The 27970-nt window shown below is 37.6% G+C and overlaps 1 protein-coding gene across 1 annotated transcript; it reads right to left on the reverse strand.

Moving 5' to 3' along the window:
* Nucleotides 1-32: 32 nt before the first annotated feature.
* Nucleotides 33-27203, reverse strand: DYNC1I2 (dynein cytoplasmic 1 intermediate chain 2). Its single transcript, XM_054381164.1, has 17 exons — nucleotides 27142-27203; nucleotides 25415-25530; nucleotides 23427-23541; nucleotides 20403-20493; nucleotides 16133-16192; nucleotides 14825-14940; nucleotides 8689-8778; nucleotides 8270-8432; nucleotides 8078-8177; nucleotides 7417-7542; nucleotides 6323-6469; nucleotides 5886-5999; nucleotides 5211-5344; nucleotides 4075-4219; nucleotides 3174-3314; nucleotides 1397-1522; nucleotides 33-738 (listed from the first exon to the last, which is right to left on the reverse strand). The coding sequence occupies exons 2-17, from the start codon at nucleotides 25520-25522 to the stop codon at nucleotides 625-627; spliced, it is 1890 nt and encodes a 629-aa protein (XP_054237139.1). The 5' UTR covers nucleotides 25523-25530; nucleotides 27142-27203; the 3' UTR covers nucleotides 33-624.
* Nucleotides 27204-27970: the final 767 nt, after the last annotated feature.

Genomic DNA, 27970 nt, shown 5'->3' on the forward strand with positions numbered 1-27970 from the left:
ACCAGGGGTCAGGGCAGCTGACATGTCCTCATACAATATTTATTTGTGAATAAATCTCAGCTTTTAATGTACCAATTCAAACAAAAGAACGTGGTATTAAATATGCATTTCACTATTTCAGGTCCAATTATCAAGTAAGTTTGTAACTACAGACACATTTTTGTTCACGTCTATTACCCGCTACCAGAGCCTGCGGCTTATATATAGATAAACAATGAAGTGTTGAGCGCATGCATGCAGATCCATGGGTAATTTGCAAAGTTCAACTTAAAGAATGTTTCGGAGCTTTACTACCTAATGAAGGTTATTCTGTGTAATACAGGAAGTTTAGTTTAGAAACAGAACCTCGCTTTTTCAGACATAGATACTGTTACAAAGTGGAAATTTTAGAAGCCTAATAGCCAATGTACACCAGGTTAGTGTTTACAGTTAGTTAACTGTATTAAAAGTTACACAAATCCAAGAATGTGTTTGTAAAAAGTAATTTTCAATGATCCTTATACTTTTCCAAAGTCCATAGTTGAATCCATATATTCCTCCCTTAAGCTATTATTTGAACTGACACATGCTTATACTTTTAAGATTTGCACCAAATCACTACCACTACTGCCAGTTTTTAAAGCTCTAGGTGGGTATGCGGGTTGCAGCTTCCTCTTCTGCGTCAGCTCTGTTCGCGTTTATTTCTGCCAGCGTTCGACCAAACCGAGTCCACTCATCGCTGCGAGGAACGGCAATTTGCTGTTGGCAAAGACAGTATTATTGAAACCCACTGATAAATAAAAACTGAGCTTATTTTGAGCAGCAGAGAGCTTCAGTAATGTTCAGAAAAGCTCACATTTACTTATTGTAACTTTAAAAATAGTCTGCACATCAGAAGCTCCAACTAATAAAAGAAACAGAATTTTGAGAATCCGGCATTTATATAATGACACTATTACAAGCTTGCATGATAGGTCTTCACCTGAGAGACTGCCTCCAAAGAGGAATACTAATACCATACCCTCATCCAATCAATTAGCTACCTACTACTGCAGTACACATACTTGCAATAACCGCAGCTTCTCTGTAAGAATGACGTAAGGACTGATACACAGCAAAATTTTTTGTTTGGTACTTCTCATGCTATGGTCAGAATTCACATGCCACAGCTAGGAAGAAGGTAACATCTCTACAAACAAAACCACTGATTCTTCCCATCTTATTTGACCAGACTTCCAATAATGTTTTTCCTTTTTGATTGGCTGCCAGATAGCATGCTAGAAAATTATGCTACAATACCCAAAATAGAGACAAAAAGCAAGCATTAATTTGAAAACAAAAATGCTTCTAGGAGCAACAGTAAAAAATACACGTGAGTGTTTTGTCACATCTTTTGCCTAACACATAGCACACATACCTCTCCCACGTCGTATATAACTATTTGTCCCTCTGAATCACCTACAGCAATCTCTCTCCCAGAATGTGTCCATCTCACACGGTTCAGAGCAGGATTGCCCTCCACAGTGATGCTCGCAGTTGGTACCTGTATCCATTTAAAACACATTGCTAAAAATGCTCAAGGAATCCAAAAGCTGTAGATCACAGAACATACCTAGTTGCTCAGGGTTGTATTGAAAGAAGTGCCCAGCATTAACTGATGAAGGGTATGTAGATCTCCAAGTCTCTCAGTGGCCCTAAGCTTGTGACAGTGACACGTCACCAGTGATGTGACCAAGGCAACGTATCTTCATAGAATCAGTCAGGGTTGGAAGGGACCACAAGGATCATCTAGTTCCAACCCCCCTGCCATGGGCAGGGACACCTCACACTAGATCAGACTGGCCAGAGCCTCATCCAGCCTGGCCTCAACCACCTCCCTGGACAACCCATTCCAGGCTCTCACCACTCTCATGGGGAAGAACTCCTTCCTCACGTGCAATCTGAATCTCCCCACTTCCAGCTTTATTCCATTCCCCCTAGTCCTATCACTACCTGATATCCTAAACAGTCCCTCCCCAGCTTTCTTGTAGGCCCCCTTCAGATACTGGAAAGCCACAATAAGGTCACCTTGGAGCCTTCTCTTCTCCAGACTGAACAGCCCCAACTCTTTGTCTGTCCTCATAGGAGAGGTGCTCCAGCCCTCTGATCATCCTGGTGGCCCTTCTCTGGACACGTTCCAGCATGTCCATATCCCTCTTGTAATAGGGGCTCCAGAACTGGACCCAGTACTCCAGGTGGGGTCTCACTAGAGCTGAGTAGAGGGGGAGAATCACCTCCCTTGACCTGCTGGCCACACTTCTCTTGATGCAGCCCAGGATCTGGTTGGCTTTCTGGGCTGCAAGTGCACAATGACAGCTCATGTTGAGCTTCTCGTCCACCAGCACCCCCAAGTCCCTCTCCTCAGGGCTGCTTTCTAGCCAGTCACTGCCCAGCCTGCATTTGTGCTGTCCTTGGCTGAAGGACAAACATCCTCTATCAAAAAACACATCTACTCTCCTGTCATGAGACAGGATGCACAGACATGCATTCAGTTAGACAGGAAGAAGGAGCCCTGAGCTCTCAAGAAAGATTATGACAAAAGGGCAGGGATGAAATCAGTTACTTTGGCAGCAGGTCAAATCTTGTCCAACATCTAGATCCAGGTAATTCCTATTTGAAGCCCTAGGCTGGCATATGGTCCTATTCAACTGCTTGCTCTTCTATATGCAATTTTAAGAAGGTACTGAGTATGTGTAAACTTCTTCCTCTCACCTGCCTCCAGCAAGTTTAAGTCTTGGAAAAGACTTACACTAAGTTTACAACTCACACAAGAAACACCCAACTACGTTTAGAAACAAATTCCAAGGTCACTGCAGTATTACTATGGCAATAGTAAAATGGCACTGGGAACAAGAGAGGTGTGTGGGTAACACACTTGTTCACACAGTTAAGCTGTAAGCTGCCAAGGCCATATTGGGGGATGTCTATAATCACTTTCACAACATGGATCACCATTACACCAAAACTACTGAAACTACACAATATTTGATACTGTGGTATCTAACAACAACAACAAAAATAATCCCCAAATCAAAATTAAAACAAAACCCAAACCCAACCAACACCAAACCAAACCCCCAGAGTGGTATGGTAAACTTCTCACATTTTTTTGCAAAGTGTACCAACACTTTTCCAGCTACATCTGACAGCCTCACCTCAGTATCATTGTTGAGGTTCCACAGGTCAAGCCTGCCCATCCCATCCACACAAGCAAACAAAGCAGGGTGATTTGGAGACCACATCACGTCATAAACATAATCTGAGTTGTCTTCAAAGGAGTAGAGAGGTTTGTTATTCTGAAAAAAGCAAACATAAAGCAATGTCTAAACGCTGCACTTCAAAATTATAAAGCTAATAGACAAAGCTAAATACAGAACTCAACAGCATTATCAGCAGTAACTAAAACATGATTCATATTTTGTTTAAAAAAAGCCACCGTAAAAAGAAGTAAAAAATGAATGTTATTATTAAAAGGGATGCTTTCTGAAGCATGCAGCTTTTTGTCAGCTGCTGATATAAAACAAGCTATAAAGCAAGCCAATATTGTAAGAGATTGTACATTTAATGCATTAAGATCTTGTATATTGAGCCAATGGTAATTCAGTGACGGCACTTAAGACTATTTGGGGGATTATAACTCTGCTTCCTCTGCTTTGTATTCCTCAGACCATCAAACTAACAGAGAAAGAGGCAATTCTGGCAATAAGAATGACAGATACTTCAACTGTAAGCAAAACATTTGCCTTATGCATAACACAAAGTAACTGCTTTTACAACATGATTTATGTTTTGTTACACTGCAATCCTGGTTGATAACAAAGGGCAAAGGGATGAACTGAATGGATCAGAAGTATACAAATGATGTACCATCTGCAAGCAAAGCTTTAGGTTGTCAACTGTAGCCTTGTTCATCAGCTCTCATCTTTGCAGGACTGCTGCTGGGAACCTAGAGAGCTCCAAACATTCGACTCGGTTTACTCAAGTTTCTTTAGTAGCTTACAATATAGCTCCACCTTGTGTTACGGACTGCAAAGACAACCACTAAACTAAGTTTACCTTAGTTGTCCAAAGCTTTACTGTCCAATCAAACGAAGAGGTGACAAACAGATGTGAGAAGTCGACAGGTCCAACTGCTGCATGGCAGTTGATACCTGTGATTGGTCCTTGATGTCCTTCAAACATCTCACTGATTCCAGCTTTGCTGTTTTAGAATACATAAGCAAGGTTAACACCATAAAGCTGCAGACACAAATAACACTGAAATGCAATTTAAATACAGCCACAGGAAGACTTTGCTGCTTTGTACGGATGTCACCCCACTGCAAAAGGCTTCATCATTTCAGGATCACAGAAAACTAGGCTTGAATATGGACCTTAACTTCAACACCTATCTTCTGTTAACCTCAAGTGCTGAAATATACCACGTGGAGAAGAGCCTCATTCAGCAGGTACCAGTCCACACATTTAAATACATTGTTCTCCAATCAATAGCCAAGACTTCATAAAAAGAAGAAAATCCAGTCCTCAGGAATGAGCACAGAACTCCCAATGGCTTAAGAGTAGTAGCATGTACCTTATGGACACAGGGTTCAGACATAAACCAGTAACTATATATCCCTAATAGCCTTCTATCAGAAGTGATGAAAAAGAAGCGGGGAGAACAGATGGGAAGGATGTTACACAAAAGTGATACAATTTTAGGTATTTTGGAACCAAACAGCTGTGCAGCAAGGGTGATGTGTATTTGAGATGAAACCTGGACACTCAGTTATATTTAAGAAAGCAATTGATAAGATACAGTTGGATGATTTCAAAATAGATTGAACAGCAGGAGAAAAGGCAGCCAATTCAAGATTTGTGCGTGATGTTACTGTACAATTATACACAGAACCCATAGGACGTTTGGAATGTCCTGCTACAATTCAAATGAATAAAACCACAGTGACCTACACTGCCCTCATCAACACAAACAACTCCTAGTCACTGAAGACAGCACAGTACCCATTCAATATTCCAACTTCTTTTTTAATCAATTTCTCACTCAGGAAAAAGCATGCCCTGGAATTCAGCTATTTTAAACTTCAAGACAAAAGAATAAATATGGGCTATAAATAATCTTGGAGTGTAAAGCATGCAGGGAGTCATCCTTTCACTATTTGTATTTCCTTTGAATAACTGAAGGTTGTACTCACCTGCCGTGACGGCATGCAGTGTACACTGAGCCCTCTTCGCTGCCAACCACAAAGTTGTTGACATCTCCAATAGGAAAGGACATGCAGGTAACAGCCACAGCCTTTGACTGTTTGTGAACCAGCTCCATGCTATCCTGTAGTGAAAATACCAGCAACTTACTTAAAAAAAAACACCAAAACTGAAATAGTAATACCTACAAAGTCATTTAGGTTTCTCAGTAGGATGTTTGGTAGGTTCGGGGTTTTTTTTTGGTGGGGATTTTTATTTGCTTGCTTGATTTTTTTTTTTTTATGTGGAATTTAATGTGGTATTGGGGTTTTTTTGGTTGTGATTTTGTTTGCTTGCTTTTAATTTTTAAAAAATTATTATTTAATTTTACTTGTACAGAATTGGGCAAGAATAAGAAAATTATTTCTTACTAAAATTGTGTTCACCACTAACACAAGTGCACCAAAAAACATACAAGAGGATTAGCAGACAATATTTGATTCAGCAGGTAGGGAAATTCTTTATCAAATACTTATCAAGCTACCTTAAGTATAATTCTGTGTGCTAAGAAAAACTTAATCAATGCTTTTTAGATTCATTGAAGTTTTTACAAAATATTTATCTAGAACAGATATTATATATATATCCATACTATTTTATATATATAATATCATATATTATCTTACCTGTGGCTGGGAAAGCATGTCCAGACTCCAAGAGCATATCTTCCCATCAGTTGAGATACTAATCAAATTATGAGCATTCTGGGTCCCAACGACATTTACACAGTACACTGGGTGCTAAGAAATGCAAAATACTATGAGAAAAAGGAATTTCCATGTAACAACCAATTCTGACATAATAAACATACAGTACAATATATAACTTCACCATTTAAAGCATAAAAGATTGATCCCAATATGGTACAAATATTCCCCTATGAAACTGATACTTGTTTTTCTGACACTTTGCTTGTATGAATAGCCTGGTTCTTCAGCAACAGCATTGGCCACATATGGACATCAACACTTAAGAATTATCAATCAAGTGCACTGGACAGAGTTTCCTAGAGGTTCAATACATCTCAATAAGGAACATTCCCTGAAGATTTTTCAACTCCTACCGTGTGAGCAGCAGCGGAAAGTGGAGTTCTCTGCACTGGGGTTCTCTTATTGCTGCGATTATCCCATAGCACTATTTGGCCTGAGTATGTGCCACCAACCACCAGATTGGGATGAAATTTTGCAAATGTAGCTGACATCACTGCTGACTGAAAGGAAAAAAACCACAAATAAATCACCAAACAAAACAACAAAATACACAAAAAACTATAATTCAATGAGAAATAAATAAAATGGGACCAAACATCAAAGTAACTTCTTTGCTTAGATTTACTGCATAAGCTATTTCACTGCCCAACTACTTAAGGATTCACAAACCCTTTGAGAAGCCCCAACTATTGTAGTTCAAATTTTTATTCATAAAAATCAGACTTTCTCCTCTCTTCTTTCAGATATATGAATATGTGTGTGTATATATTTCCCTTCTGGCATAGTTTGTTAGCAAGAGAAGACACAGGATTTTAATAACATTTTGCCACATTTTGTGGTTATTTTTTTAGAGAATGTACAAATCAGTTTTGATACAATGAAGTTACTTTTGCAACCTGGGCTTTGACAGTAATCTGACAATTTTGATGCAACTATGTATTTTTAAGAATTACGGCATTTTGAAAATAAAGCAGCTGTGCTAGGCATGACATAATGGAAGACATTTGCACATTTTTGTTTTTCAGAAAACTATTAGAAAACCTCCATCTGTCTTTTTCTTGACATATGTTTCTAGTTTCCATCTCTGCTCCATCTCCTCAGGCCATCTTCATTTTATTCAGTAAACTAAGCTCTAAGAGTACACAATCCCAGTCAATCCCTTTACATACAAACCTTTTGTGGTTCAATCATTACACAAGGCTTCTTGTTTTTTAAATAAATTAAGGAATTGAACTCTCCAACAAAACTGAATTCTGAATGATTTCAGAAATTCTGAAACACGATGATGTTCCTAAACTTAAATCTCTAGCTATCAACATCTGTCTGCAAATACAGATGGTTGAAGCGAACGCCAGCCCAATGAAATCATGATGTTGACAAGCATAAGGAAGGTACTTGTCCAAGTTGATCAGCATAATATCTTTAGCCTCCTGAGACAGCATCATACCTGGCAGTGAAAGACATACTCTGGGGTAGTTTTCTTGTACTTCATATTCCATACAAGAGCCACTCCATCAGGCTCATGAGGTGCATCCTCATTGTTGTTGTAAGAGGCAACAAGCAATTCTGGGTACTGTAAAAGAAGTGAAAAAAAAAAATGCAAAGTGAGCAACTTCATTAGCTAATGGTCCAGACAATCCTGTAATTGTTTTCTTCTGCCAAAACAGGGTTAAAAAACGGAACAAAACAACCCCCCACAGGGTAAAAACCCAAATGCCACCTTACATTACACACAAAAGAGAAGTTGTCAGATAAAACTGTAATTGTTTCAAATTTAGCTCATAATGTACATGCATCGGAGTCTTGTTTTCCATCGTAACTTGCATTTAAATATAAACCCCAGTACTTTAAAATGAGGTCTTTTAGTGAAGTTAACAGATACCTCTACAAAGCAGTCCATAAATCAGAAACAAATATGTCAAATACTTTCTTCATAATACAAACCTTGTGCTACATTTCACAAAGATTAACAGCTGTTTACTTTTTGCAAACTATGAAGCACGTAAGAAACACACTTAGAAAGCCAGCCTGTATCAACTGAATTTATAGAAGGGTCAAGATAGAAGAATTTACAAAGATAACTGCTTCAAGCAAGCATTATTTAGTACCTGAGATGACCAGTCCAAACAACTGACGACACGATGCTTTGACCAGCGTTCATCAAAAAACTGCCTATTTAAGGACAGTTTTGCTCCTGCTTGAATCTCTCTACAAAGGCAATTAGCAGATATTAACCTCAGGTCACTTTTTCAATTACAAATATTGCACATTCACAGTAAAGTATTCATCATTCACGCTACCCTTCTTTGTCTTCTAAGTCTCTTCCACTGTAGTCAAAAAAAATGTTGATTTGCTCAGAAAGGGCTCTTTCAACAATCCTTGTGGAGTGGTCAAAGAAACTTAAAAATTCTTCAGAATGCAAAATCTGTTGTTTTTCCTCTTCTGTAAGTTCATGTGGGGCAGCTGGAAAAAAAATTATATGTACATTATCTGGACTGCATACTTTCACTGATTCTTTCCAAGAAAGAAGAGCAGAGTATTTATTGCAATGCTGGAAAATCTGTTTCCTAACATGTATCAATTTTAAATACATTTTTAAATTTTGCTAGCTGATTGTTAATATGAAAATTGAATCAGCTTCAACTTAATGGAAAGAAAAGTTAAATTTATTGATGCCTTTCTTTACAGAGCATGCAGAATGTCTTGAGGTGAACTGTACCTTCTTCCTCCTCCTCTTTTTTTAATATTTTTTCTTCTTCAGGTTCAGCTAATGGTTTTGGTGCAACCACATCATCTTCATCTTCCTCATCTAAGGAGAAATATTATGGTGAGACTGTCAATAATTTTAAAAGAGAGACAGTAACATTCCATATGACTCTCAAATAACTAGTACCATTTACCTCAAAATTGTTGTATTTGTAAAATGCAGTCCCCAGGATAACATTTATCTCAAACCAAAGGATCATTGGAACACTGTCTACGCCTGGATTTTAGTTGCTCTAAAATACGCAGTTGTATAAACTGAAGCAAGACACAAGAAACTGTAAAGAATCCAAAATGGAAAAATCTCTCTTACAAGCATTTATGATTCCACACAAAACTATGTGGTGGATGCATGTTCTGTGTAACACCCTGACACATTAATGCTGCAGAAAAAAGAAAAATCAAATGTCTAAAATAGTCTACAGAGCAGCTGCTTACTTGTGATCTGAAACCATCAGAGTCTAATGGGTCTTCACATGGCATGAAGATGGCTTACATTAGCTTTCAGGTTGCTATTCCGAGAGGCAAATTTTGCTAAAGATAATAGCAGGGAGATTACATTTCTTTCTGTCATTCTAAATGCAAGTCTCATTATCTGTATCATGTTTGGCAATGAGAACTTTACAGCAAAATGTGTTTTCCTTAATTGCAATGAATAACATAAAATGTTAATGTTCAGGAATACTGACAAGTTTTACAGCACTTTCTGCATGTCTACATTTTGTTATTTGAATACTGTAAACCAGTGTTGTGGAATATGCATTTCCTGGCTTTTCTTCATTCACTTTCTACAATAACCTTCTGAAAAAACTATTTTTATTGGTTAAACAGCTATGACATTTCTTTATAAGGGAGTGGCAGCAGTAATCTGCTGCATGCCTCATCCCAAGTAATGAGACAGTATTCAACAGGGACTAGGCTTGTTTGTTGCAGCCATCTCCCTGACCCATGTTCAAAGTTATCTAAGGAAAAAAAAAAAGCAGAAAAAAACCCCAAACACACCACCACAAAACACATGCATGCAGACACACACAGACACAAAAAAAAAAAAGTAGTCAAGGGATGGGAACCAGCTGCCAAGCCATGGTCCCAGCAGCCCAGCCAGCTGACTAGATAGCAACAACCAGATGGTACTGCTAGGATTGTCTCTCTGATATAAGGTGGCAATGGGATGGCACAACATTTTTCTGCCTGACTGCTTCCAATCATGTCTTTACCCAATGGCAAGCCTGTGCAATTACCAGCACTCCAGGAGGTCTATAGACAAGCCCTTACCCTGCAAACAAAATACAGCTTGTAGGCCATACCAGCTGCCAAACCACACACATAGTGATAGGTTTAAAGAGGTCTGAAAATCTTTCTAACTCCATAGTATAGGCAATAAAAATATAACTGTACCTGCAGGAAAGCAAGCTTTAAATGCCACTGTATAATGCACACAATAATACAAACTCCAACTTAATCAAAATGATAATGACGTATGCCAATCCCACATTACTTGAAATTGAGCGATTTTTACGTTCTGACAAGTTTACAGAACTAGGATAAATGGCATGAATGATTTCAATATATGCTCATACTTTTGAACCAAATGGTGAAGGTTAAAATCTTTCCTTTCAAGGGCCTCAATCAGCCACAAAGGAAAACAGTAATCACTGTCTTTTCAGCCAGCCCAACCGCATTTGTCAGCCCTTTCTCCGTCAATGCAGCCAGAGCAATCAACCTGCCAAACATTCAGAATGGAAAAACAATCTGAAAATACAGGGTATAATGCACCTGCCAGTGAAAATGGCCATTTCAAGAAAAGCTAGTGATCTCAGTGACCCTGCTGAGGAGGCGGTGGTGCAAAGGGGAAAGAACGCCTAAAAGAATTCTTAGTGATCTCCACTCTCTTGCACATTGACACTTCCTTACAAAGCATGCCAATTACAGCTTTTGTGCTACTTAAAAAAAAATGAAAGCTTTTTTGGGAAAAATAATCACAGAGAGAAGCAGAAAGACACTGCTCCTTTTAGATGGGTTTGCATCGACAGTGGACTCCTAATCTGAAAATTCTGCAACTTGTAGAAATTCCAAAGACTAGAATTCTTAATGTCTAATTGCTATAGGTGTGCACAGTAATTAAAAAAATGTAGTAAGAGTTAACACATGTGATTTTGAGAACAACAAATACAGGACCCCATATTCAAATTACAGCCACTTGGGTAAAAATCCCCCTCTTGTTCACCCTGCCAATCAATCTTGCAGATTTAAATGATGCCTTCAAATTTAGAAATTCAGTTTTGGGTCACCATGGATACATTATTCTAGCTTTGAAAGTCCCAAATTAGAAATTTCAGCCCAACCTCCCATTAGTCATACTACACTGATTCTAAGTACCATTTTCAGTGACAGGAGTCAAATTCTTGTCAAATGCGGATGGTCAACCCCTTAGTGCTAAGTGACCTTCTAATCTACATATTTTATTCAAAAGATCATATAGCTGATTGCTCCTGCCTTTTAATGTTTGAAACATAAATGGCATATATTATACAGAGATCTGAATTCCTTCATAGTACATCCACTGCATACAGCCAGCTGATATGACTTGCATTTAAATACAGGATACAGCACTTATTTTAATATTCTCTAAGTATCAGACTTGAAATTGAACATGTCATCTCACTGTGATTTATCTGTAACTACAGGAATCTAAAACCTTCTCTCTGGAGAAAAGTCATATGCAAACTTTCTCATTAAAGGATCTACGGGGGGGAGGGAAAAAAAAAAAAAAAATCAAAACCACCACAATACAAAACAAAACACATTCACATGTACAAGTTCTTGTCCTCATTATCCAAAACTAGGATGCTTTCTTATCTGAAATTAGGATGCTTTCTCTCAGAAGTTTACAATCAAAAGACAGCATGAACCTGTTGGACAGCCAAAGAGAAGACAAGAAATGTTTGAATTACTTCTCGTCTCTCCTTTATCTTAAAGTTATTAAATAATAGGCCAAGTGCTGGTATTTGCAAGTAATTGGTGTAACAATAAATATAACCCAGGAAACACTGAAAGATTGGACATAACTATTTCTGAAAAAGTTCCATATCTAGTAAGTGAAGAACACATGATACAGTGGTATACCATATTTATTTCAAGGCACATGAATAAATTTGGAAATCTTAAAAGCACTGCCTAAATTCTTCCTTATTCAGTATTGACTGTACCTACTGCCATTTATGCCACTTCAGTTGTCAATATTTCAAATACAATTTCATATTTAAAGAAGGCTGTTAAGATTTAGAAGACCATCATGAAGTCAGTAAATAGGACTCCATGTCACATCAACACATTGGTGAATATCCATTATAATATGATAAGGGATTAACTCCATGTTATTTCTAACAGGTGATCAGGGAACCTAAGGTTACAAATTGAGCTGTAATGATTACATAGAAAGAGCAGCTACTTTAATAGAGACAAAATCGTTGTCAATGAATGCTAAAAAAGTAGCTTTAATGAAACACTGAATACTTTGAGTTAACATCAAAATTGTGATGTATTTTGGCAAGACAGGACAGAAAAAGCGGTGCTGTAAATTAGGCTGCACCTAACAGTAACTATAGAGTGAAGTTCCAGTTGTCTGAGTAATATGTTGCTGCAGAGTAGGTTAATCAAAGTTAAATCATCTGTGAAATGGATAGATTTTGTTAAGCTGAAGGTCTTTATATCAAGTTTTCCCCATCTATATTTCACTGTATATTGAAGAAATGTACAGAAAAAATACATGAATATACAAGGGTCCATTATTTCCTTTTAAAATACCAAAAAATGCTACATGTATTGTAACAGCATCCAAAAGCCAATCCTATACACCAAATTGTTATTACTCTTTTAAAGTCATAAAGGACAAGGACAAAAATGCTTAGTATTTCCACTGTGTCTTGGAGACTTTACCAGATACAACAAGTGGAGTTAAAGCAATAATAAATCCTGTCTGCAGTTAGTTGTGGCTGCATATGCACAATAATGTAGAGCAGCACTAAGAAACAGGTGATTCATTAGCCCAGGAAAAGCCTTGATTTTGACAGCTAAGCAGAATCATAATCCTCTGCATGCCTACCTTGCTTTGGATTAGCTACTTCAAGGACCCGTAATACGTATTTAATGGTCTTTCTCGTGACTAATTTCTTTCTGTGTGAATTTGAACATGTTAGCAAATCACAAAGGAAGAGCTCAAACAGTATAGTAGAGAACAGTGAAGTACAAATAGCAGAAAAAAAAAATTAGCAGCAACAATAAAGAGTTTTCTGTGTAGTGGACAACATGGAGCCTGCAGAAAATGAAGACATACACTAGAGTTCACATGTGAATTGCATCTCTGTTGCTGAAACTGCTTTTGCTGCCTAATAGAAAGAAGTGAGTGTGTATAGAGCACAGTTTCAAAACTGTTCTCAGAGAGTAGATCCAAAGATCTGCTGCCTGAAAAAAAACAAACACGTCAGATAGAGGCTGAATAATCCCTAGTAACCAGGTGACCACACTAACTAAAAAAAAAAAAAAACACATGTCCACCAAAATTGGACAATGAGGGAAGCAGGCAGCAGTGCTATACATAGCATCACAGGAAGCAACAAATGGATTTAGAGAGTAGAAAAGGAGATGGCAGAAGAGGGGTGCTGGGGAATGGTGCAGCCTAAACACAGGATGCCCATATTATAATGATGACAAAAGTTACCAAAGTGTAGTAATGGTATAGAGACTCAGACACTTTTGCTTATTTGTTACAAGATAAGGGAGAACAGCATCAAGTATGACACAACACTTCTCAAGCCCAAATAAATTTATTTGGTCCCTAACCAAAAGATGGCCATCACTACTGTATCACAGAATGACAAAAGCCAAAAAACCAGGAACAGGACATGCCAAGAGAAGGGAGTGGGGAGGGGAAAAAAACCCAAACCAAAAAAAAAAAAAAAAAAAGGAGGGGTTTGTGCATGTATTGTCTTTGCTGTAGTCCTCAGACTAGAACAATGAACCTCTTCATTATTTCATGTACACAATAAATACAGCTGCTACAGAAATAGTATGGTAAGTATTGCTGCAATTTACTTCATTTCTTTTCCTTTCCTCCTCCCCCACCTCCCTCACTTAAATTCATTCATAGTGTCATTTGAATCTAGTTAAACTTGCCAAAGTGACTCCAAGACACTCCAGACAAGAGTGGCATATTGATGTAGACTGGAGCAACAACAATTCTGCATCACCTGTATTACACTTTACACTCTGTATCATCTGTATTACACTTTCAGGTAAATTATGCAGTTTCTGGGAACATCAGCATAAGATTTCAGTTCAGTATTTTCTTCATGTTTTAAAAAGTACTTTTATTTCTTTGCATAAACACCCAAAAGTTCACATACTAAGTAAGAAAATGCAAAATTATGAACGTACAATTAGGTCCTAAAATTGCTATGAAAGACACATACTCAAAAATCAGTCATACTCAACAACTAAGAAATTCTGCTGTGGAACTACATACAAACAAGGTCAAGATTATTATTTTCATTTGTATCTAAATTCAAGCATTTCAACATTGAAAAGCAAACTATGTTTTGGGTTTTTTTTAAATCTTTTTTTTCTGAAAAGCCAATGAAATATGACTGAAAGAAGGCACCTATTCAGCTGCTGAGAAGAGAAACTGCATGGGTTAATAAATACATTAGTTTCTTCTTTTGTATCTCAAAATCAGTTTTTGCTCCAGGTGCAAAAACTGGAATTCTTACAAAGTTAGAGGTTTAACTGTCAAGTTTGTTGTAAGAATACACAGCCTTTGAGTAAGTGGTGTGTGCATTCGTAAATGTCAGAAATGCAAGGTATATCCCACTTCCATTTATTAGTTGTCTGCTCATTCAGCTAATTAATGTCTGATCTCACCATTTACTAGGAGTGAGAAAATGCATGGTTAAACAAGATGCAGAATGGTAGTAACTCTTAAGCAAGGCTTACATGAATTTAGGAAGATTGCTAATGCTCATTCTAATTGAGTCAGTTGCTGCTGTTGTAAAGAAAAAAAGAAAGAAAAATATAGTAACAAGTTAACCACCCACCTTCCTTTGGCTGAGTCATAACAGGTGTTTGTGTCTCCTTTGTGTATGTAACAATTTCTCGAGGAGGAAAGTCAACTTGTGTAATTTTGGCCATTCCAAGTTTAACAGGTCCACGTCTAAATAAAATTAATAGACAAATCAGAAAGAACATTTAACTTAATGAATTAATTCACATTTTGCCTAGAATAATATTCAAGTTATGTCACAGCATTGCTTAGTCAAACTTTAATCCAGTGGAAATTTAACTCTGAAGATGTCACATGACTATGACTAATATTTTCTTATTATTATTTAAAATCAGTTGCTATTTAGACATCTGCAATAAAAAGATGTACAAATATATGTATGGATTATGGTGGAGTAGAGTACTGCTACATACAATATATCCCTGTTTTCAATGGAACAGATCTGCTCACAGGTCTTGTTCATACAGTAATGGTTCTAGCATTTTAAAGCTTAAAAACTAGATTACTTATTCTGAAGAAAAACTAACTCCCCAGTCCCTTTAACTCTGCTGACCTTTTCTATCTACCTCTAAGACACTATTTCGAATGTAGAACTGCAAGTCTAATCTGAAACTCACACACTAATAAGTGATTTATCCACCAAACATTACTCCAGAACATGAGGCTGAAAGCCTCTGAGTTTCCCGACTTTAGCTTATAGAAGATTCTGTAAACACAGATACAGAGAGCAGCAACCTGCAACACATAACATACTTCCAAAAAACACAACATTAATTCAGTCATTGTAACTTTCTATAAAAGCTAATTTCAGCATCTATTGTAGTAATACTGCAATGATCCAAAATCAATTTGCCTATATCAAACTTGGTTTCTTATTATCCACCCCTCTCCTAAATAAGATAAAAGCAAAGGAAAAAATAACCCCATTTGAAAGGTTTTGGTGAGCAGAATCATAAATCTAATAGCACGATATGGGTTTTCATAAGTGCTTATAATGTGCTACAGCTTTTATAAACATATTTATAAGAAAAAATTGGAGTAATTCTGGTTTTAAGTACAGTTAAAAAAAACTCTAAACCAAAAAGCTTTAATTTTACCAACAAAAGACTCAAAGAAAAGCATGAATAAGTAAGTTTTGTTATTAAAAACATGCGTCTTATGTATGCTAAATAATATAAATTCCCCTTTGCAAGAAAACTGCACTAAGTCTAAGGATAGTGAATTTCTGCTACTTACAGAACAGTTTCTTAACAACTTGGAGTCTTAAAAAAAAAATAAAATAAGCTCTTATACTTATTATCCATAAGTACGTGAAATGGAATATAAGAAATCTATGCAATACCCCAGATCGGAATCAGAGTGGAGCTGAAGAACTGATGGATCAGTATCCCAATGCAGCGTCCTGATACCCCAGGTTGAACAACCATGCAGCATTAGCAAAAAAGGCCAGAGATTAGTGAAGCAAATACACACTATGAAATGCTAGAGTTGCAGTAAGCTTATAGTCATTTCATTGTTTGTGAGAAACAAAGCAATGTAACATCAGTTAAGGGAAATTCAGCAAATATTCAGTAGAGTAATACATGCAGTAAATACAAAAAGTTAAAAAGCAAACACAGTTCAGAGCTTATTAGGAAAGAATAGAATTATTTTAAAGGTTGAAAGTTAAAGATCTGCAAACAAACACAGCCTTTATGAGAGGCAAACAAAATTATTTAATGCTGACAATTAAATAACCATTAAAACCTTCAAATTCCTTTTAAAAAAATCTGTTCAGATTTGTTCATGTCATATGAAGACAGATTTGTTCATGAAATGCAATCTTGCCCAGAGCAGTAAACATGAGGAAACTGTCATATTGGCAAAGGAAATGAGTCAACACACAAGCCTTTTGGAAGAGGGGCAAAAACGCATTTCCACTGGGATAGAGAAGTACTAGAGTTTCCAAGATGTGACATTGCAGTAATTATGGGTTAAGCACTGCCTTGGGCTTATAGCTGTCGTCTGATTTAGAGCCAACTCCATTGAAAAATATTTAAATCTCTTCGAAATAGTGGGCTTTAGATTAATAACACATTTCAAAGTCATATAGAATAATGATAGAACAGATCCATTTCAAGCCACTTTTGTATCACAAGAAATATGAAGGGGCAATTAAATCTGTCCTTCATTTTTAGCCTTAATCTCTTCTTCACAAATTTTCCTTTAGTCTAACACCTGCTATCAGGCTTAGGCAGAATTTTAATCTCTTTTATAAACTTGTTTTAAGAGATGAACTTGCATGTTTTTTTCTGACATTCTCTGATGCTCTTATTCTTTTAAATTGTGTTTTATAACTACAACAAAGCAGTAATATTTTACTATCAAAAAATATAATTTTCCTTTTCTATCCCATACAGAGTAATGTTCTTACAAACCAGGTGCAGAATTCCTAAAGGTAAAGTTGCAATGCCACAAAAATTTGAAAATACAGGTATGCCAAGCACTACAAATTAAATTACAGTTCGATTATGAATTATAAAGCCCCTGTCTTCATATTTATCAAATCATTCTTCACAGCTGCCCTTGCATCCACAGCTGTACCTTAATAACTAAATTTCTAAAACCTTTCATTGTCTTTGTGCATTGGAAAATACACCAATTTACATAAAGCTAATTGCTTTGAGTATACTTATTCTTTAAGTCTCTGCTCTTTTTCTTGGAGTTTAATTTGGTGCCTGAGAGTTTAAGCTCTCAACTTTTTCGATCCCACTTGAGAGCAATTTAGGGAAAGGGATAGAAATTTGAAAGGCTCAAACTTCTGTACCTGCTTAAGACGTAGCCCTTACTGAAGTTGCTTTCCTGATGTCAAAATACTGTTTTAACTCTCAACATTTAGTTGCTTCAGTGGTACTAAGGATAGTCTGCCTTTGAAAACAGGCTAGGTCAATAAGCAGTGCTTAAACACAGTTAAGTTTCCCTTAGAGACATTATTTTAAAATAAAAGTGTAACATTCTGAGATAAAATTACCATATGTGTACCAAAATGATGTAAAATACTGTTCCATTTGCTTTCCTGTTGTTTGCTATGCCTTAAGTTAAATGAATTTACCTACAAGCTTCAGTGAACAGAAATTCCTATTTTTCCACATATGCCCAAGCTTCTTTGTAACCTGGCATATTTCTAACACTTCCTAGATCTCTCAAATGTATTTTCTGCATTTAAACCAATCACATGAAGCATCCGGCCAACCTAGAAGCAAACCAACTATATCCGCTTCCAAACAACTGTATACATTTTGAATTTTCATCTTAACTGATGAAATGAGGGAAAGAACAGTACCAAACTGGGAAGCAAAATTCTTTACTAATTAAAATACAGCAAGAGAGAAGTAACAATAGGAACACACTCTGAACACTGCCCTGCTGATTATTAAGTCAAGTTACTGTCAAGATTCAGCATCACAGAGGAGAAAAGACTAAACTAAGAAAGACCATCTTTGTAAAGTATAGCTGCAGCATGACCAGAGAACAACCAACCACAGACTAACAATACGAAAGGGTTTGTTTTAAGATTATCAAGCACAGTGGTACAACTTGGGCTTCCTAACACATCTCATATTGCTATGAAACCCACCTGTGAAATGCCAGGTATAATGCTAGGGGATCACACAGTTCAACTTTTCCCATCAACTTTCAGGGTGCAGTGCATGTGTGTGGACATTGAGAACGGTGTACGAACTTGTGCTAACACACTAGCATATAGGCATTTGTTCTCTGAAGGAGGGGAAGAATGTTATCTGGTAGTCAGAGATAGAAGCATGGGAATTTTAACAGTGACTCTATACAGTCTTCAATTTAGCTGTAAATTCATACCTCCATGCCTTCAGTACCACAATCTTTTCATGCTTCCACATCTTGGAGATTGTCAAGAGACAGATTTAGCTTCAAAGTTTGCAAATGCATGAAACTATAGAGGCTTACAATATGAGTTTTCTTAAGGCTTCATTAAGAGAATCTATGCGTACAACATTAAGTTACTATGTCCAAGGAACATGGAATCAGAACGCACAGTACACCTGAGTTGGAGAAAAATTCAGTACACAGTGTGGTGCTCAATTACAGATATACAACCTACACTGAATTTACATCATCAATGAATGGAAAGAAATTTTTTTAAAACTTAATCAATTCTTGTTTCTTCTAGAAAAGAAAGAAGTGAATTAAAATGCAGTAAAATAACACATAAAATGATACTTTGATAAGCAATAATCACAGATTTCAAATAATTTTTAAAACTTTGTTTACCCAGCTAATGAACAACTATATTCATTCTTTATTAACATGACAGGTGAACTTCAATTGCATAGTGAATACCCTATGCGTTGTTAAAGAGAGGGAGAAAAAAAAAAGAAGAAAAAAACAGTTTGAGCTCATATGTGCTGCCTGATGTATTGTTTTAACTTAATGGTCAATGCTTAGAAATAAGTACCTTGTAATGTTTGTTCAGTTCATTAAAACCTTAAGTATTTTCAGATTAAGACTATACATAGTTATGTAGGTAGTATATACCAGAAGTTACTGCAGTCTTTTTGTTTCAAAGTGGCATATTAACTTTCTCCAGAACTGCTCATATAAGCACTAAAGTAGCTGATCGCAATTACTTTAGCAAATGTGCTTCAACTAAACTTCATCCACAATGCATACTCTGTAGATTTGAATGCATTCATTTAATTTGCTGAGAAAATGTAAGTTCCCAAAACCAATTATGTGAACACTGCTCTGACTCAGACTCTGCATGGGAAACAGTGGAAGCATCCTTTGGAAATAGTGTTTCTCATCTTATCAACCATATATTGCCACCTTGATTTCCTACTTTAAGACAAATAATTATCTGACTCTCTTTAGAGCAGCATTTCTCCAACTGTCTTGCACAAAACAAAATTTAAAAAGTCAAATCAATGGGGCAAGCACTAGAACTGAAAAACAAACAAATAAACATGTGGCTTTACTAACACAATGCTGTATTTTGGCCAAATGAGAGATTGAGAGGGGTATATCTGTGTTACAGGGATGGCTGCAAACGGAAATAACAAGAAAAACTGTTCCAAGCAATGGGAGTGGAAAAAAACACCAACAACAAAAAAAAAGAACACCACCAAAAAAAGAAACCCACAAAAAACACCACCCCCACCAATAAACCACAACATCGTATGCAAGGCCAAGTTTACTGTTGTAGACAGTATCTTATTAGAGCAAGTAGAATAGAGAGAAAAAGGAAAGAGCCAATCTTCTGCACACTTTTTTTTTTTTTTCAGAAAAAGCTGGGAAGAGCCCAGAAGTTGGACTTCTCCAGTTTTTCTCTTGTCTTGAGACAGTCATGCTTACAAGAATGTCACCACAAGATATTCAGGCTCATTTTACTTTAAATTTACAAGTTTAAATAGCAATTTCAAATTACGAAGTGTGGCTACCCTTCAAATTTTGAAGTATTCCTATAACAGTCAGTGTTCACAGATTCAATAATAACACTGTAACCTCACACCATTATATTATGTTCAAGTAATAAACTTTGATTAATTGTTCAGAATACAAGCATTAAGCAAGGGAGTATGACAAGGGAAGAGACATACCTAGATCCAACAGCGCCATCTCCAGAGTCCTGACTTCCAGCCTCACTTGGTGTACTCACAGATTTGGAAGACGGAGAGGTAGGAGGAGGGACTAAATAGTGAAACAGACAGGTATCCGCTGTTACTATTCGCAGAGGTTGCACAGCTTAGGATGTTTTCAAATTAATTCAACATGAAGTATCAAAAAAAAAAGCAATGGCAAACAAAAAATACATGGATGAAAATGAACAGTAGAGAGAGAGGGGAAAAGACAGTGTTAACAATCACGATGGACTTTCATGCAATTGTTTTGGCATTTATGCATCTGGAGCATACAAAAAGATATGGAAGGGAAGACACTTAAAAGAAAATGAATTGAAAATATATTTTTAATTGAATTTCTGACAAATGATGGCATCAATTTACAAAGGATAATTTCCACTAAATCATGTTGCTTAAACATAAAATGAAGACAGTTGTTAACAAAGCTTTTACATTAGTTGTTCTTAGAAATTATATACTGAACATATTTAATTGTAATTTTGTTTCAAAATATACAATCACTGAAGTATGGACCAGAAAAAGTGGCTTTTTCGTACAGCATACTGTTGTTTTTGTTCTAGGTTGTATCAAATCAACATAAATCATGTTTATTGCTATGATGCTTCTAGTGTTGGGTTTTGGGGGAATTTTTACATTTTCTTTATTTACATTTGACAAAACCACATGCTGTTTTATTGAAACTTTTTCTTAAAAGTCAGTTTCTAGGTGTAGATGAAGGACTGCGCTTAATGTTTAAAAAGCAACATGCTTTTTGGAACTGACACATAACAGTGAATGATATCATGCAATCTGATATAAGTACAAAGCTATTTTGGTATTTCTTTCAACTTTTCTGTTTAGAAATAGTGAAACTCATTATTTAATGAAACAGGTTTATGCTTAAGAATAAGAATGTGTTGAAGGTCCTTATACACTTCATTTTGTAGAGTCATGCAAGGGAGAATTCTGAATTTAGATCTGCAGCATTTCTAGAGAATTTCCTGAAATCACAAGCATACTGTGAATTCTGAAGAATGCTTCTAACCCACCCAAAATTAGAGACATATATCCTTCAACTCATCGTTGCCATCTACTGAATCATTTATATTAAAGGAAACTCTCATAGGCATTTTTTGTGTATTATCAGAAATGACGACATTTTGATGTCACCCTTTCTTAACTGAAGACATAAGATTACAAACATCTTGATTGCCACTTAGAAAAGTCAGTCAGCTCCAGCAGTTGCAAGGCCAGAAGCATCCAGGCGCCTGGTTTTGATGCCACAGTGCCCTCTTGTGGGACCAACTGTTCTGAAGAAAGTCTTCCCGTAAGTGACATGAAACCTACTTTAAATGCCAACAGTCTTACTAAAAGTCCAGGTAAAATTTACCTGCCCCAATACAAGATGAAACTATAATACCTTCTTGAAAGTCATTGTGGCTCACTAACTTCTGTCTTCTTATATAACAAGTATACTAGACACCAAAAACATTGTTAGGGTCCCTTTGCCCATATGAGAGTTACTTCTCTCCAGCAGTTAACTCTGTAGGAATTGCCTTAGGAATTTTTTAATCTAGTTTTCTATGGAGAAATCTAATCTCAACCTATCCACCTTCACCAACAAAGTGAGTGCAAGCTATCAGTACACCAAGCTGGTAAGCTGCGAGTTAGCTTCAGTTCGAGTATTTGATCACTGTACTATGATACTTTGCAAGAGAATTCAGTCAGCAGAACAAGCCTGGGCCTTAGGCATGCTACTGTAAGGTAGTGCATAGGTCATTTTAGCTTGATTTTAGGATCCACATCAGACCCAGGTATCCTGAAAGGGAATGGAATGAATCCCTGTGAATCTCTGTATGCTGAAGGGAGTGATTAAGTAGATGTTTAATAGAATCAAACACGATACTCCTAGGGGTATGCCATGGTCTTACAAAACAGAACCTTAAAGAGCTTTTCACGAACAGCTACTCTAAGTCCATGAAATTACTTGCTCTGAAGACTGCCTATTAGACTGCCTCTCACAGATCTGAAACAATAAAAACTACGCATATTACTGCAAGAGTCTCATCAGCTGCCTTAGCAAAACCTCACAAGGAAGCATTCAGTTATTAGTCTGACAAACAAAATCTCTAGTAGGTAAGAACTAATGACTTAATTACTACACAGCATAGCCCAAATACAGTCACTACATTGTGAGAACAGTTCAAACTGCTAAAAGTGACTGTTGTGGCTACTGGGAACAGGAACAGCTGTAACAGTGTTTATTCAACATTCACTTCTAAATACTTGAGGACTATGCAAAAGCAATTACAAAGACTTAGTAACAGATATACTACAGCCATAACAATTTTATTTGCAAATTCCATTGAAATAAACCCCCACCATTGAGCAAAATTGAAAAATAACTTTGAAACCCCTTAGGTTTCAGAGCTAGAGACAAAAAGCAGAGTTGAATTATTACCCTCTCGGCTTTCATCTTGGAGACAGGTGCAACTATGTAAGAGCAAAAAGTAACAACCAATATGCTAACCCATACAAGAGTGGCACAGATATGAATCATCACCCTTGACAGTTGATTTTTTCTTACTTAGCCTTACTATTACTCCATCAAAGTCAGTCAGGTGTTTGACATACAGAAAATAAGGGCATGAAAGGTGCAAAAAGGAAACAAGCCGAAAGTATGAGAATTAAAACCTGCCAGTATGAAAAAGAGAAAGGAAAAACAAAGGATAGAAGAATAATAGTGAGAAGAAAAATAGGAAATGGGAAAAACAAGAACAACAAAACAACCAACAAATGTATTATTTGTTTTAACTAAAAGACTCCAAACAGTACTTAAAAACAGACATGTACACCCCCAAAAATAATGGCCAAAGAATTTTCATTCTAGTTACATTAATACCACAATCCTAGCAAAAACAAACAAAAAAACCCACAATCCCCCCCTCCAACACCCCAAAAAATGTAACAAAAAAAACCCCAAACTAATATTAACATTCCTACCAACAGGAGACTCAGGTGTCAACCCCATACTCTGAAGTAATGCTTCAGCCTCTCTTCTCTTCTTTTCAAGATCAGATTCTTCCTGTACAGGAAGTACTTCTTTCTTCTGATCAGTCTAAAAAAATAATTCCATTATTAAAGTTATAGCATTTAACAGGTATTAAAACCAGTTTAATTTCTTTTTTGAGATTTCATGGCTTCTACTGAAACCTATCAACATACAGGTTAGAAACTGGATTCTAGTAATTCTGATCATTCTTTCTGCAGATAACAGGAATCACAAAATTTTGGCACTATCTTTAGAAGACATGTAACATGCAAAAGGTGTTGTCTTTTTTGTCAAACCTTTCTTTACACTAATGCTAAGCACTGTCAAATGCAGACTAAAAAAAGTATTAGGTGTAAGCATGTGCTAACATGTAGCAATTAAGAAAACACGTGCAAGATGTGAAAGCGGTCATTACCCAATGCGTGCATTTTAAGCTATTTTTTGAAACAAAAACACCAACAGGCTGTTTAGTGAGAAAGCTTGCTTTTGGACAGCAGGTTTCACACACACACCAAAAAAATATAAAAAAGGAAGTCTTAAAAAACTTTGCAGTAACTTTAGGTTTACAGGGCATTTAAATACTTTTGTCTTACCATCTTCCAGATTTCATAAAAAAAAACCAAAACAAAACAAACCCCAAAAGTAAACAACAAAACCCAACACGAACTACATTCCCACCCCCACATTTAGACATAACACAATCTCTACTGTGAAAGACACTGAACACCGTTATCTTTCCACTCTTAACTGCTCATTCAATTATATAATTAATAGCTTAGTGTTCACAACTCAGTTACTGGCAAGTCAATATTTTTGTAAATATAAAAATTGATGATATGAACACACCAAATACAGGTTTTTAATAGAAACAGCAAAATCTGGACCAGTATATTCTATCTCTATTCTGTTTCACAATTGTACATTATGTTTCTAAACTATATCACATTTCCTTTTAAAAAATGAATTCCCAAATTTTAGAGCAAGTTCTCAACTGATAAGCTATTGCCTAACGTGTGGAATCTCAGATTCAGGCAATGCACTACTATAAGATCATCAGAACATAATTAGAGGTATTTCCTTCTCTTTTCCCAAATCATGTAGAGATGTTCAAGGTCAAACTTGATGGGGCTCTGAGCAGCCTAGTCTAGTTAAAAGATGCCCCTGCTTACTGCAGGGGTGTTGGACTAGATGACCTTTGAAGGTCCCTTCCAACGCAATGCATTCTATGTAGCTGGCAGCTGCTCAGTCTCCAATCATATGCTAACTTAGAACAAGATCATAACCAAAATACAGAAAAAGCAGCCCAAACCACAAAAATATTCCAGCAAAAGTTTAATTTATGAAATATAATCTGCATTCAGGAGAAGCATAGTAATAAATCACCATTTATTACATACTTCAGCAGAGAGAAATCCAGAAGACTGTTAAACACAACTGTGTAACACACAAGCAGCATATACATCCCAACTGTTGCTCTGATTTAAAAACTCAGACTAAAGGTGAGTCAAGTAGCAGAGGGACATAGCACAGTGTTTCTAAAGTAATAATACTGACAGACAATCCAAACTTACATCCTCAGAAAGGCACTTGAAAAATGAATTCTCTAAGTATTACAACTCATTAAACAGAGCTTCTGTGTAATACGTCACAGTGATTTGATTAATGATGTTCCATGCACATAAGCACTTTTAGGAATCCAAACTATACATGTGTAGGACTGAAAAGCAGTATTAAAATCTAACTTACCACAGGAATAATTTTAAAGAAAACAGCAGACATTTGCTCTCATCAGAAAATGAAAGTGCTGCATTTGCATCAACAAGCCACCATTAAAAAGAGACACTCCTTGAATAGCATGCAGCAAAATGACTATGCATACCCTTACATTTTGGACAAGTTACATATGCAGTCAAATTTCAAAAAGATAATTATATCTTGCCTCTTTTTTCTTTCTTTCTTCCTCCTTTCTTTTCTTCTCCTCCCTGATTTGAGCTAATCGTTGCTTCTTGCGCTCCAACTCCGCCTTCAGTTCACTTTTGTCAGACATGGCTGAAACTGATCAACAGAAACAGTTTGATTTTGGCTTGTGTTTTCATTTTAAGGGGGCTTTCTGTTTGGCTGGTTATGGGAAAATATTTTGGTGGTGATTTTTTTTAAGCAGCTCTCCTTTAACTAAGCTATCATTAAAGAAACTACACTAACTTTCTAAAACAAGACTGTGAAAAGTAATTTAAAAAAAACAAAACCACCACCCCACATTTCCATTTCCACATTTCTTTCACTTAACACATTCTGGATTCTAAAAGAGACAACTACGGCATGATGACAGCATCCATTAATTCCCAAGGAGTTCTAATGCTGTTTGAAGGAACTGGTTTGAAAGAAACGTTAGGCAGCGCAGGTGGGCTGTCTGGTCTTGCCAAAGGATTCTGTACAGCTACAGAGACTGAAAACAGCAAGGAAGGTACCAATAAGGTATGTATCTTTTACTTCTTACTTCATCAGCTTAATTATTGGCATACTATAACTTAGCAGTACATAAGCAATATATCCTTCATATACAGTTGTAAACGACTCAAAACACAGACTAAAAGATTTACTACAGATTGCAAGGCAAAGTCAGTTTGATGGCAAAAAAACCCTTTTAAAACATGCATTATACACTCCTCCCCCCCTTTTTTTGGTACATTGCTAAGAAATCAGTACATATTTAAAGAAAAAAAAATATATTACTAACTCGGTCAAAAACAGACAAGAAGGTTAGCAACAAAGGGTGTAAAAAAAAACCCCACAGATATAAACAAAGACTTGGAACACAGGTATGGAAAACTATGAATAGCATTAGAGAAACAAAGCTTATTTTTCTGGTTTTAAGCAAGCCCAAGCAGTAAAGAAACTGCAAAAGTGGTTCTACAACAGATGAGGAATCCACAAATGTTTTTACGATAAACTTGATAACACAGATACTAGGTTAATCATTAGTAATACAACCATTCAACAATTCAAAATTAAGAATATGTCAGTCTTCACATAACACATCTAAGCACATAAGAGGATGCAAAATGATCCAACCCTCATATATCTACCCTAATATGTAGGATAGTATGGATCAACATGTATCCATGTTGTCTATGAACATTTAAGTGCTAATAAACAAAACAAAAAGGCATTTTCAAATGACATTCCCGTATCGCTTTAAAAAGGCGCGTTGTCACCACACCGCGAATTCCCCGCCCCCATCAATCTTTCCAATGCCGAGCCAGGAAAGCATAGCTACACAAACCGAGCCGCCTCCGAGGACGGGAGAGTTCACCCCACCTTGAGATGACAACGGTACGAGCCAGGTGCCGCCAGCAGCAGTCTCCCTACCCAAATCCTACCTGGGCTGTATCGGAGAGGAAGCCTAGCAGTGCTCTCCTACCCTCACAAGACCTTACCACACCCCAAAGCCCGGAAAAGGGCAATACTACCACACCCCTCCAAAAGCCCGTCCCTACCCCCTCCCACTTATTAAGGCCGAATCCGCGGCGCGGGCCGCCTCCTGGCCCCACCCTGCTGCCGCGACTCTCACTCGGTAATGAAAGTCCCCACTCTGAGGCAGTTTGGCTAAGACAGGAGGAGCAGCGGCGCCAGGCACAGTTCAGCTACCGCGGGACCGCCGCGCACCTTGCAGCGGGACCTCCTTCTGCTCCAGCCGGCTACCGCACCCGCTCTACTTCCGCCGCTCCACAAAGGCGCCGGCCGCTGACAAGCAGCAGCTTACGGCAGGCGCCGAGGATCAAACCAGCTGCGACAGCGTTGTAGGATACGCGGGAAGTTCCGGGAACTGCAGGACACGGAGACCTGTGCAAGGACGGTTGTGCGCTCAGACACCAATGCCCCACCCGTTCTCACCGTCAGGGCAGTGATTTGAAAAGAATTCATATGGGGAACAGGAATTAAGCGACGTAGGAATGGGGCACTTCCAGGGCCCTACCATCGAACCTCTCCTGCAGGGTGCTAGTTATACAGCTTTCAGGACAACGAGGCCCAGCGTGCAACGCGCCCAGATAGGCAATCCTCGGCTTCAGCGCCCCGCTGCGTGAGTGTAGCGTTGCCTCGCGTTGCATGATGGGAGCGGTAGTCTTTTGGGGAGCATACGGGTAGCGTCCAGCTGCCGCAGTTAGGGCAGCGAGCGCCACCGCGTGCTGGGGCGCGGGGCCAGAGGGTGCGCGCGCATGCGCGCTGTGCGGTGGTGAGCTGGCAGCGGGAGCGCGCGGGCGGTGGCCCTGACGGGATCGCTCAGGGTCGTGTGGGTGTCTCGCTGCGCCGCGCGGCCAGGGCAGCGGCCGGCTCTGAGAGCAGGCCCAGAGGGGCCTGCGCGGGCTTTCGCCTTCTCCCTCGCTTTGACTTCCCGGGGACCGGGGATCCGTGCCAGGCACCACCGTGCCAGCAGTGAAACGAGTCAGTCCGATGCCAGGCACTGATTGAACTGTGTGATTTTAGTCATAAGCTC

The sequence above is a fragment of the Indicator indicator genome, chromosome 5, assembly GCF_027791375.1.
Source record: "Indicator indicator isolate 239-I01 chromosome 5, UM_Iind_1.1, whole genome shotgun sequence".
Taxonomy (NCBI): Eukaryota; Metazoa; Chordata; class Aves; order Piciformes; family Indicatoridae; genus Indicator; species Indicator indicator.

What these genes read in the sequence shown, in the direction of transcription:
- DYNC1I2 (XM_054381164.1), bottom strand. Translation starts at nt 25,522, where the DNA reads ATGTCTGACAAAAGTGAACTGAAGGCGGAGTTGGAGCGCAAGAAGCAA. An exon ending in CACTCTGATTCCGATCTGGG is followed by an intron (nt 14,941 to 16,132) that starts GTATTGCATAGA and finishes AATTTTATTTAG; the next exon opens with ACGTGGACCTGTTAAACTTG. An exon ending in GTTTGGACTGGTCATCTCAG is followed by an intron (nt 7,543 to 8,077) that starts GTACTAAATAAT and finishes CTTCTTTTACAG; the next exon opens with TACCCAGAATTGCTTGTTGC.